Source organism: Gadus chalcogrammus, chromosome 1 (genome assembly GCF_026213295.1).
Source record: "Gadus chalcogrammus isolate NIFS_2021 chromosome 1, NIFS_Gcha_1.0, whole genome shotgun sequence".
NCBI lineage: Eukaryota > Metazoa > Chordata > Actinopteri > Gadiformes > Gadidae > Gadus > Gadus chalcogrammus.
In genome coordinates, this window is record NC_079412.1 from 21,784,735 (window position 1) to 21,796,967 (window position 12,233).

Consider the following 12,233-nt stretch of genomic DNA (forward strand, 5'->3'; position numbering starts at 1 on the left):
CCCTCCTCTCTTCCCCCTCTCTCTCCCCCTCCCCCCCTCCTCTCTCCCCCTCCTCACCTTCTCGTCTCCCCCCTCCCCTCCCCCCCTCCTCTCTCCCCCTCCCCCCCGCCTCCCCCCCCCCCTCCTCCTCACCTTCTCGTCTCCCCCCTCCTCTCTCCCCCTCCTCACCTTCTCGTCTCGTAGCTGTTGTTTAAGTTCTTCTTCACAGCGGTTCTTTTCTTCATGAAGTCCTCGAAGTTCCTTCTCATAGCGAGCCCTCACTGCCAGAACCTGGAACACAAACATTAGCCCTCACTGCCAGAACCTGGAACACAAACATTAGCCCTCACTGCTAGAACCTGGAACACAAACATTAGCCCTCACTGCCAGAACCTGGAACACAAACATTAGCCCTCACTGCCAGAACCTGGAACACAAACATTAGCCCTCACTGCCAGAACCTGGAACACAAACATTAGCCCTCACTGCTAGAACCTGGAACACAAACATTAGCCCTCACTGCCAGAACCTGGAACACAAACATTAGCCCTCACTGCCAGAACCTGGAACACAAACATTAGCCCTCACTGCTAGAACCTGGAACACAAACATTAGCCCTCACTGCCAGAACCTGGAACACAAACATTAGCCCTCACTGCCAGAACCTGGAACACAAACATTAGCCCTCACTGCCAGAACCTGGAACACAAACATTAGCCCTCACTGCCAGAACCTGGAACACAAACATTAGCCCTCACTGCCAGAACCTGGAACACAAACATTAGCCCTCACTGCCAGAACCTGGAACACAAACATTACCCCTCACTGCCAGAACCTGGAACACAAACATTAGCCCTCACTGCCAGAACCTGGAACACAAACATTAGCCCTCACTGCCAGAACCTGGAACACAAACATTAGCCCTCACTGCCAGAACCTGGAACACAAACATTAGCCCTCACTGCTAGAACCTGGAACACAAACATTAGCCCTCACTGCCAGAACCTGGAACACAAACATTAGCCCTCACTGCTAGAACCTGGAACACAAACATTAGCCCTCACTGCCAGAACCTGGAACACAAACATTAGCCCTCACTGCCAGAACCTGGAACACAAACATTAGCCTCACTGGTGTGGTCTAGTTGCTGGTATGGACAACAGGTGTGGTCTAGTTGCTGACCTCCTTCTCCTGCTGCAGCTTGAGGTCCGACAGCACCTCCTTGTGTCCAGACTTCTCCTGGTTGAGCTGCGTAGCGACATCATCCAGCATCACCTTCCTCTTCTCAGCGGTCTACAAACACACACACACAGACAAACACACACACACACCCAGTGAGTGAACAGTCTAGAATGTGTATTAGTGTGTAGTGCCGATGTGGGTGTTAGAGTGTGTAGTATTGTGTACCTTGCGGCTGTCCTCCAGCTCTCTCTGAAGCCTCTCTTTCTCCTGACTCTCCTCAGACAGTTGCTCCAGCAGCCTCCTGCTGGCAAAGCTAGCCTCCTACACACACACACACACACACACACACACACACACACACACACACACACACACACACACACACACACACACACACACACACACACACACACACACACACACACACACACACACAAAATTGGACTACTGGTATCTCGTATAGTATTTTTATACACATACAATTGTGGTTTTGGGGTTCAGTTGCTCATTAAGAGAAAAAAAGCGAATTATCATGATTAATCAAAGCTAATTTGTGATTCATTCATTTATTTTAATGGATGGACAGCACTAACATATCTATGTCTTTCTTTATCTCCATAAATATTTTTATCCTATATATGTATACATACATCTTTATCTATCCATCTATATAAGGGCTGCCCAAGACATTCTCTTAATTTCAAGCCTTTTTAAAGCTACAGTATGTACCATTTTGTGGCCCCCTAGTGGTGAGGTTATAGACTGCAGCCAACTGAATACCCCCAGAGACAACATGATGGACTAGTAGGGGGAAGGCTCAATGCATTCATCTATACACCCGCCCACCTGCATCTGGGAGGTGAGGTCGTCCCTCTGGGCCAGCAGGCTCTCCTGCTCTGCTCTCTTCTGCTGCAGCTCAGCAGACAGCGCCCCCTGCTGCTCACGAAGCAGGTTCACCTCCTGGGTCTTCACTGTCTGGATCTACACACATCACAAACACACACACGCACAACACACATTAAAGAAGATCGAGAGAAGAGAACAGTAGAAGAAGGTAAAAGACGGTAGAAGGCGGTAGAGAGACAGCAAAGTACAGTAAAGACTGTAGAGAAATAAGAAATCATTGAAGTGCAGGATTATCAACTTTTGTATCTAGTTCGGGGAGAACTCTGTAGAGATGCTGCTAGTTTTGGAAGATGTCCTGCTTGGGGTCGTAAGTGAATTGAACAGCGATCACTTAGGATCAGAGCTTCTCTGGTGATCCGATACCAATATCAATACAGCTTCTCTGGTGATCCGATTCCAATATCAATATCAATATCAATACAGCTTCTCTTGTGATCTGATAAACATCATTTCAATATCAATACAGCTTCTCTTGTGATCTGATAAACATCATATCAATATCAATACAGCTTCTTTTGTTTACAAACAGGCTCCAAGGAACGGGGGAGGGAAGGAATGTTCCAGAACCGAGCTGCACGGGGAAATAGTGGACATCGCCAGCTAACCCGTTTACTGGAAACTATGTGTGAAGGGCAGGTTAACTAGATCCAGTTCTTAGTATAGGTAAAGGATGGGTTACATCTGAGTGAAAGTCTGAGCTAATAGTTAAGGTTCTGGTTATGATAGTAGATATTAGTTTGGGTTATCTTTTTAAAGATCTAGATCCTAGGTACGGTTACAGTGAAGGATTTAGGTTCTAGATAAGGTTCTATGTGTGATTACCTGTTCCAGCGCACAGAGACTGTCCCTCAGAACACGGTTCTCCTGCGGGGGATAGATCTTCTCACATTAAGATCTAGCTGGTGTCTCCTGCTCTGCGATGAGAGGCTGGTAGCTCTACATGGTTCATGATGAGCATTGAGTGTTGATGTAGACCCCTGGCAATGTGTCTAGTACTGCTAGTCAGTCCAAACAGAGCGCTTCATGTCCGTTAACGGGCGGGGAGCTACAGAGCTAGGTTCCTCTAGAGCAGACAGTGGAAATTGTTTTAGGGTTTCTAGGTTACAGGTGGTTGCTAGGGTACATATGGTTGCTAGGGTACATATGGTTGCTAGGTTACCTGTTCTAGGGCTGCTCGGTTACATATGGTTGCTAGGTTTCATGTTCTAGGGCTGCTAGGTTACATATGGTTGCTAGGTTACATATGGTTGCTAGGTTCCCTGTTCGAGGGCTGCTGGGTTACATATGGTTGCTATGTTACCTGTTCTAGGGCTCGTAGGTAACATGTGGTTGCTAGGTTACCCATGGTCGTTAGGTTACCTGTTCTAGGTCTGCTAGGTTACATGTGGTTGCTATGTTACCTGTTCTAGGGCTGCTAGGTAACATGTGGTTGCTAGGTTACCCATGGTTGTTAGGTTACCTGTTCTAGGGCTGCTAGGTTGGTCCTGAGAGCATCATTCTCCTGCAGGATGATTTCCACCTGCTCCTGACTGACTGCAGTCTGACTGGCGGCCTACAGTAGCACCACACCCCCGCCAAGGGAAAGCAGAGGGGAAGAAGAATGGAAGGAAGGAAAGGAGGTAGAAAGGAGGGCAGGAAGGGAGGGGAACACAGCATGGACTGTTGTTTCTTGAACACTTTAGTCAAGCAGAGGTAAGAAACAAGCAAGAAAGAAAACACTGGCCCGATGCGTGTTTCCTGGTCTCTCAGGGTGCGTGCAAGTGCGTTTGTTTGTGTGCGCGAGCGTGTTACCTGGTCTCTCAGCGTGTGTAGTGCTACTTCATGTTCCTTCTCTTTGCCCAGCAGCTGTTCCCTCATCTCAGCCATGGTCTGCAGACACAGCAGGTAAGCAAAGAGTCTACGGGACAGGTCGCCATCATCTGGAGGTCCTGATCTAAACATCTAGTTAGTCTACTGGACAGGTCGCCATCATCTGGAGTTCCTGTTCTAAACATCTAGTTAGTCTACTGGACAGGTCGCCATCATCTGGAGGTCCTGTTCTAAACATCTAGTTAGTCTACTGGACAGGTCGCCATCATCTGGAGGTCCTGATCTAAACATCTAGTTAGTCTACTGGACAGGTCACCATCATCTGGAGGTCCTGTTCTAAACATCTAGTTAGTCTACTGGACAGGTCACCATCATCTGGAGGTCCTGATCTACTCTGAACATCTGGTGGGATCATGTGATCTCAGCCTTTACCTGATTGGCTGCCCCTAGGTCTGTCTGGAGTTTCTGAATACGGAGGTTCAAGGATTTCAGATCATCTTCTTTTTTCTGGTTTATCTCATCAATCTTTGTCCTAGAGAGAGAGAGCGAGAGAGAAAGAGCAAGAGAGAGAGAGCGAAAGATTGAGTGAGAGTGAGAGAATGAGAAAGCGAGTGAGCGAGTGAGCGAGCGAGAGAGCAAGAGAGAGAGCGAGAGAGGTCCCATTTAAATTCCCCATTCAGGCATTAGAACAGTTGTAGTTAGGTAGGTTAATTAGGGTTATTCTGTAAGTTGTATCTGTTGGTTGTATTCTGACCTGCTATCGTTGTAGAGCGCCTCCTTCTCTCCTTGAAGACGCTGGAAACTAGAGAGACGGGAGAGAGAGACACGGTAACTAGAGAGATGGTAACTAGTGAGACGGTAACTAGAGACTGGAGAGAGATGGTAACGAGAGAGACGGTAACTAGAGAGATGGTACCTAGAGAGAGACGGTAACTAGAGACTGGAGAGAGATGGTAACGAGAGAGACAGTAACTAGAGAGATGGTACCTAGAGAGAGACGGTAACTAGAGACTGGAGAGAGATGGTAAAGAGAGAGACGGTAACTAAAGAGATGGTACCTAGAGAGAGACGGTAACTAGAGACTGGAGAGAGATGGTAACGAGAGAGACAGTAACTAAAGAGATGGTAACTAGAGAGACAGAAGAGAGACTGTAACTAGAGATGGTAACTAGAGAGATGTTAGCGAGAGATGGTAACTAGAGAGACTTAACTAGACAGATGGTCACTAGAGGCAGATGAGAAATGCTAACTAGAGGGACAGTAACTAGAGAAAGACTAGTAGAAAGCAGAACATCTGTTTTGGTAGGCTCCTACCTTTCCTGCTTCTTCTTCAACCTGTCTGACAGCTAGAGAGACAGACGGACAGACAGACAGACAGACAGACAGACAGACAGACAGACAGACAGACAGACGGTTGGATTGAACGCTGAGCACATCTTTGCAGAAACAACACAAGGTGTCTGGTGGTGTCACAGCCCTGCCGAGGTCACTTCCTGTGTGGCAGGCCCGGTGGTGTGTTTACCTTGCTGACCTCCTCCAGTAGTTTGGTGACCTCCGTCTGCTTGGAAGCCTGCGGACAGGAAGCAAGGGGAAACAGGGGTCAGAGGTCACTCGGGCTGAGGGCCCAGCCGGTTGAAGCAGTGTGGGGGCGCGTGTGGGGGGCCTTACCTCCAGGGACAGGACGTGCTCCCTCAGGAGCCTCTTCTCCTCCTGCTCCGTGCTCAGCGACACCTCCAGCTCTGCTCCAAAGCAGGGGGTTAGAGGACACAGAGCTGACCAGCCTGCCTGCACACCTACCAGCTTCTCTACCACCTTCTCTGAGCGGCCTGCAGGGGGCGCCGTACACTCGTTAGGCACGGCCTCTACACCTTCCCCCGACCCTCCCAAACCCAGACTCCACCCACAGGGGGGGTGCAGTCGGATGGCACCACCTTTGGGTGGAGGCTGTAGAGGCTTCAGTCTGACTGCAGGGTTACTGGAGGGTGTAGTCAGACTGTAGCCTCCACTAGGACTGCTCGATTATGGAAAAATAAATCATAATCACGATTATTTTGGTCAATATTGAAATCCCGATCATTCAAACGATTATTTTTGAGTTTGATAACATGACGTATTTATTTAGCATGTCTCTGCCAAAAACTCTTTGTAACTGAGAACTTTGAAATGTCACCTTAATAAATACAAAAAAATTGTCAAAAAGCAAAAGTTCAAATCTCAAATAATGTATAGATATGTATCCAGCTGTTCTTCTGCACTTTCTATCAAACAGTAAAAAAAATATATATATATATTAGATTATATTCGTTTTGTGACCGTTTGACGCTAAAAACGAAATCGAAATTTGATTAATCGCCCAGCCCTAGCCTCTACAGCCTCCACCCACAGGTGGTGCAGTCAGACTGTAGCCTCTACAGCCTCCACCCACAGGTGGTGCAGTCAGAGCCTCTACACCCTCCTGATGGAGGCCCGTTGTGTGTTCTGGTGCAGTAGTGTGGGGTCAGCATGTCCTGTGGAACCATGTGACTGTGACACACCGCTAGGCGGACCGACGGAGCAGCCATAACCGGCTGTAGGACCCATGACCGTCCCGATGGGATCATAAAACACAGCTCATGCCTCATCTTGTGAGGGGAAGACTGGATACTCACCTAGTATCTGTCGGGACGTGGGTCCACACTCTGGACCTGCCTAGAGACACAAAGACCACGCCTTCACTTTCACACCTCCTCTCCCTCTCGACCCCTCCCTACCCTCCCACTGCCCCTCCCTACCCTCCCTACCCTCCCACTGTCCCTCCCTACCCTCCCACCGTCCCTCCCTTCCCTCCCACCCTCCCTACCCTCCCACCGTCCCACCGTCCCTCCCACTGTCCCTCCCTACCCTCCCACCATCCCTCTGTCCCTCCCTACCCTCCCACCGTCCCTCCCTTCCCTCCCACCCTCCCTACCCTCCCACCGTCCCTCCCTCCCCCCTCTCACTGTCCCTCCCTACCCTCCCACAGTCCCTTCCTCCCCCCCCCCTCTCACTGTCTCACCCTACCCTCCCACAGTCCCTCCCTCCCCCCTCTCACTGTCTCTCCCTACCCTCCCACCGTCCCTCCCCTCCCCCCTCTCACCTGTCCTGCCCCTCCCCCCTCTCCCCTGTCCTGCCCCTCCCCCCTCTCCCCTGTCCTGCCCCTCCCCCCTCTCCCCTGTCCTGCCCCTCCCCCCTCTCCCCTGTCCTGCCCCTCTCCCCTGTCCTGCCCCTCCCCCCTCTCCCCTGTCCTGCCCCTCCCCCCTCTCACCTGTCCTGCCCCTCCCCCCTCTCACCTGTCCTGCCCCTCCCCCCTCTCACCTGTCCTGCCCCTCCCCCCTCTCACCTGTTCCCCTGCCCCATTCTCGGCCTGGTCCGGTCCGGAGGAGGAGGTGCTGGATGTGTTTGTGGAGCTGCTGAGTCTCTGCACCTCCTGGTCGTAGCGCTCCTGCAGGGCTGGAGGAGCGATTACATACACTCTATCATACGTCTCGTTGACCAGCGTCGTCCGCTCAGAGTGTGGCCGGAGCTCTCAACCATCCATTCCTTGTGATTAACTATTATTATTACTTATTATTAGTTAGGGATGTCCCGATCCGATCCACAGGCATCGGTATCGGTCCGATATTGACCCATTACGCTGGATCGGATATCGGAGGGGAGAGAAAGAAATACGATCCGAGAAAAGTGCAACAGCCTGGCCGGGCTCCCCTCCTGCCTCGGCTAAAGCGGATCACAGCTGTTGTGATCGCCACAAGCTCGGCGATCACAACAGCTAACCATTTAGGACGTTGCGGACGTCCAATCAATTAAAATGATTTATCAATTGGATATATGATTATTATAAATCGAGCGTTTGTGTGTTGGGACCCCCATTTATATGGCTAGAGGTTAGCTGCTTCTTACATATCCGATGTACTTACAGTAGAAGCCAAAGAAGTAAGAAGCTAATCTTTTTCACGTCATGATAACTACACAAACGATATGACATATGAAAGAGACTCCATGGAGTCCAACAGTACAAGCCTTATCATTTTGTGAGCTTATCTTGATTAGCTAGATGTGTTTGAATAACGTCAATAACACTTCCTGGTTGCTATAAGTGATGACGCACACACTTGATCCAACCATTTCAAACTATCAGCTGTAACAGCTCAGCTATTCTATATATTATCTCAAATGTATTCAAACTTTAACCATTTAGCTATTTGTTTAACTCAATGTTGCCCACCTTTTTTTGTTTACATTGTTTACTTACTTTTGAACTCTGTTCAAATCTTTTAATTTGATTTAAGCCAACTTTTCTTTAGTGAGATGTTTTTATGTTTTATGGCTTATTGGCAATCATGAGCAAAGTGCTTCCATTTATTTTTTTATTATTATTATTTGTTTAAGAGTAAAACAAAGCATCGGAAAAGTGGTATCGGGACATCCCTAATTATTACTATTATTAAGTCAGCCTAACTAAAGAGGGTAAGGGATATAAACACGCACATCCATGTGCACACACGCATATGGATATAAACACGCATGTATATGAAAAGAAGAACACACACCAGCCATTTTGTTCTGCAGGGCAGAGTTTTCCGCCTGCACGCGGAGGAGCTCCGTGTCGTCATGGGCAGGGGCGGAGTCAGGGACGGGAGTGGGGGCGGGGCTGGTGGCGCTGGCTCCTCCCACCTCCTTCAGGCGCTGGTTGTCCTGCTCCAGCTGCTCTATCTGGGTGCACAGCTGCAGCCACACAGCACCTTACAGCTCTGCTGCTGACACCACAACCTGTACTCTTATTACTATTACAAACACATCACTTTATTTTACACATCAGCCCCCCCCACGGTCATGGTTACCATGACAACAGCCCGATGCGTACCTTGGACAGCTCCGCCATCAGGGTGCTGTTCTGGAGCCTGAAGTCCTCCTCCTGGCTGTGCAGCTTCCCCTGCAGCATGGCGGTCTCCCCTAGCAACGCATCCACTTCCTGTTGGGTCACATGACCACTCATGTTGTAATCTCCTTTATATTAGAGCTCACATTAATGATATCAATCATACCAGTATCATATCTCACATTAATCTTATCACATTTATATTAGAGCTCACATTAATGATATCAATCATACCAGTATCATATCTCACATTAATGTTATCACATTTATATTAGAGCTCACATTAATGTTACCAATCATACCAGTATCATATCTCACATTAATGTTATCACATTTATATTAGAGCTCACATTAATGTTACCCATCATACCAGTATCATATCTCACATTAATGTTATCAAATTTATATTAGAGCTCACATTAATGTTATCGATCATACCAATATAATATCTCATATTAATGTTATCACATTTATATCAGAGCTCACATTAATGTTACCAATCATACCAGTATCATATCTCATATTAATGTTATCACATTTATATCAGAGCTCACATTAATGTTACCAATCATACCAGTATCATATCTCATATTAATGTTATTGGTACAGACTTACTTGAGCTTTCTTACTCTTACTCAGCGCCTGAAAAACAAGGAAGAGGACCAATAGAATTGGTCCACACACACACACACACGGGATTATTAATACCACTAATAATCATTATTCAAATACTGAATAATAGGATGACTAAAGTGACCACGAGGTCGTTAGTTTGGTCAAAGTTCAACATCAGTTTGGGAGCCCTCTGCTCTGAACGGAGTGTGTGGAGCTGTCCCTGACAGCTTACCTTCTGGGCCTTCCCCAAGTCCCTCTCCAGCACCCCCGTCTTCTGCCGCAGAACGCCCAGCTCTGCAACACAACCAGGGGGTTAGGACGAGGTCAGGACCGGGGTCATCACCATGACACCCAGCCCCTGGAGAAGGGAGGAAGGAGGTGATAGAGGAGGTGTAGGGGTGGGGACGGTGAGGAGGAGGAGATGGTGAGGAGGGGGAAGTGGGTGGGGGGGGAACTTTACCTGCAGAGTTCTTCCTCAGGTCATCAGAGAGCTGGTAGTTCTGAGTCCTTAACTCCAGAAGCTGGGCCTGGAAACACAACACACACATTATACACAGACACATGATACACACACACACACACACACACACACACACACACACACACACACACACACACACACACACACACACACACACACACACACACACACACACACACACTATATCCACACACTAGGGAGACACCCATGCACCACCTTTTCCCTGTACACATTTGTGTACTTGCCAATACAGAGTACCGAGACGGGTACTTAAGAACACCATTTCAGTTTAAAGAGCCAGTGAGCCACTGGTTCAGCGGGAATTTGAACACTTCGAGGTCTTAAGAAATGTGTTTTGGGCTGAGACTGTAGGAGGGAGGGGGGCGTGTTATCCCCATAGTTACGACCCATGAAAACGTTATGATCATTTTTTATTTTATGAGCGGTGTAAGCAATGTTGTATATGAATAATGATTATTATGTTTACGATCAAGCGACAAACACACCACATTTAAAAAAAACTAAAATCGGTTTTGGTGGTTTTATCTGTGAAGTTTTTGATGTGACTACATGAGCAGGTCAGGAGTGTAGACCCCGTGACCACAGTCTTGTGGTGGAGAGCATCCATCCTGCTAGCCTAGGTTAGCAACATTAAGACAACATCCATCCTGCCACCCTAGATTAGCACTGTTAAGACAACATCCATCCTGCCACCCTAGGTTAGCACCGTTAAGATAACATCCATCCTGTCAGCCTAGGTTAGCACCGTTAAGATAACATCCATCCTGTCAGCCTAGGTTAGCACCGTTAAGGTAACATCCATCTTGTCAGCCTAGGTTAGCACCATTAAGACAACATCCATCCTGCCAGCCTAGGTTAGCAGCGTTAGGGTGAACAGGTCCGTTAGCCAGAGCTACCTGTGTGTGTACTGAACCAATGAGTGACCCTCTCCAAGGTATAACCTGGTTATAACCATCACCTAGCTCTGCACCGCAACACCTGACACCTCACGGCTAGCATTACATCACAGCTGGGTACTATGACAGCTAGCTGACAGCTAACCCTAGCTGTCAGACAGCTATGGCTCTCATATCAGATAGATGATATACTCATACCTGCATCCGATGAAACTCCTCTTCAGAGAGAGCCTGGGCCATGGCCATGTTTACCTGTGCTAGCGGACAGCTAGCTTTATCCTCGGTGCTTCTAGAAAGGAGCAGCTAGCGGACAGCTAGCTCTTAGCCTCACTGTATTAGAGAGAAGGGGCTATGGACAGCTAGCTCATAGCCTCAGTGCTATTAGATTGGAGGGGCTATCGAAGAGCTAGCTAATAGCCTCAGTGCTACTAGAGAGGAGCAGCTAGCGACGCTGAAAGAGATATATTGTTGCGTTCAAGTCATGTGGGGAATGGGAGCGATATGGTCGTTGGAAAGATTCCCTTCTTTACAACTTGCTGGCGTGCTCCCGCAATATATAACCACCCGTTTATTGGTGCTGCTTGGGTTTTTAATATGGGTATCATTGAATTATGTGAACACAGTGTGATGAAATCTTAAAACTGTATTCAAGTAGCCTACGGTTTGTTTCCATTGAACCCCGGGCTTCAGCTGATGTGAGTTCATCATTTTTGTATGCCTTTTCTTGTGCTCGAGAGTCACTTCTGCATTATTAACATTAAGTTGTATATATCCATTGATTTATCACAGAAACATAGAGTAACATATATGGGACACAGTGTTTCCCCCAGTAAATGTCTCAGTCAAGGTGGTAAGCAGTCGGTGGTGTTGTTGGCGCGGCGCAAAGCGTCGCGGCGAAAATTTTTGGGGGTATTTTGCTCAAAGATGCCAGTACGCATGAATGAAATAAACGACTGTTTATTTCCATATAAATAAAAATAAAAACAGTAGGTACAAATGTTGTGCAAACATGCAGACACTACAAAATAAAATTAAAGAAAAGTGCAAATTAAATACAAATAATGGACAATACACTTAACTTTTGTATGCAAATTCAACTATTTACAGTTCCTTTTTTGGATCTTATTTGCGGCACAGCTGACAAGAGGCATCAGTGCATGCAATTCTGCGTGGCTGTGCAAAGAACAGTTCCAGCGCCCTGCTGTAATTGAACTTTTTTTTTTTTTTTTTTTTTTTTTTTTTTTTTTTTTTTTTTTTTAAATACATTGGTAGTCAAGGCGGGGCCCTAGTCTTGTTAAGGCGGCCGCCTTAACAAGATAGTGCTGGGGGAAACCATGGGACACTTCTGGAAGAGTCTGTAGTGGTAACAGAAGCTGCCTTAGGGTTTGAACGCAGCATAAGGATTGCTCATTTTGCTCAGCGTCACACCCGGAGCTGTCAATGTTAA

The 12,233-nt window shown here is 47.6% G+C and overlaps 1 protein-coding gene across 2 annotated transcripts in view; it reads right to left on the reverse strand.

The window, feature by feature from the left end:
- The window catches only part of gripap1 (GRIP1 associated protein 1), a 19,102-nt gene extending 7,833 nt beyond the window's left edge, over window positions 1-11,269 (reverse strand). Inside the window, exons 1-20 of one of the 2 annotated variants that reach the window (XM_056595790.1) lie at window positions 10,985-11,269; window positions 9,849-9,915; window positions 9,621-9,682; window positions 9,389-9,415; window positions 8,759-8,866; window positions 8,445-8,619; window positions 7,235-7,344; window positions 6,525-6,564; window positions 5,545-5,702; window positions 5,399-5,446; window positions 5,191-5,222; window positions 4,631-4,678; window positions 4,309-4,408; window positions 3,859-3,936; window positions 3,527-3,619; window positions 2,890-2,931; window positions 2,008-2,142; window positions 1,387-1,482; window positions 1,162-1,272; window positions 169-270 (exon numbers count right to left, since the gene is read on the reverse strand). In XM_056595790.1, coding sequence (XP_056451765.1) covers window positions 169-270; window positions 1,162-1,272; window positions 1,387-1,482; window positions 2,008-2,142; window positions 2,890-2,931; window positions 3,527-3,619; window positions 3,859-3,936; window positions 4,309-4,408; window positions 4,631-4,678; window positions 5,191-5,222; window positions 5,399-5,446; window positions 5,545-5,702; window positions 6,525-6,564; window positions 7,235-7,344; window positions 8,445-8,619; window positions 8,759-8,866; window positions 9,389-9,415; window positions 9,621-9,682; window positions 9,849-9,915; window positions 10,985-11,032 — 1,680 coding nt within the window. In that variant the 5' untranslated portion in view covers window positions 11,033-11,269. The remainder of the gene's footprint in view (window positions 1-168; window positions 271-1,161; window positions 1,273-1,386; window positions 1,483-2,007; window positions 2,143-2,889; window positions 2,932-3,526; window positions 3,620-3,858; window positions 3,937-4,308; window positions 4,409-4,630; window positions 4,679-5,190; window positions 5,223-5,398; window positions 5,447-5,544; window positions 5,703-6,524; window positions 6,565-7,234; window positions 7,345-8,444; window positions 8,620-8,758; window positions 8,867-9,388; window positions 9,416-9,620; window positions 9,683-9,848; window positions 9,916-10,984) is intronic. The other variant, XM_056595799.1, reaches the window with a different exon arrangement.
- Between the last annotated feature and the right edge of the window lie 964 nt (window positions 11,270-12,233).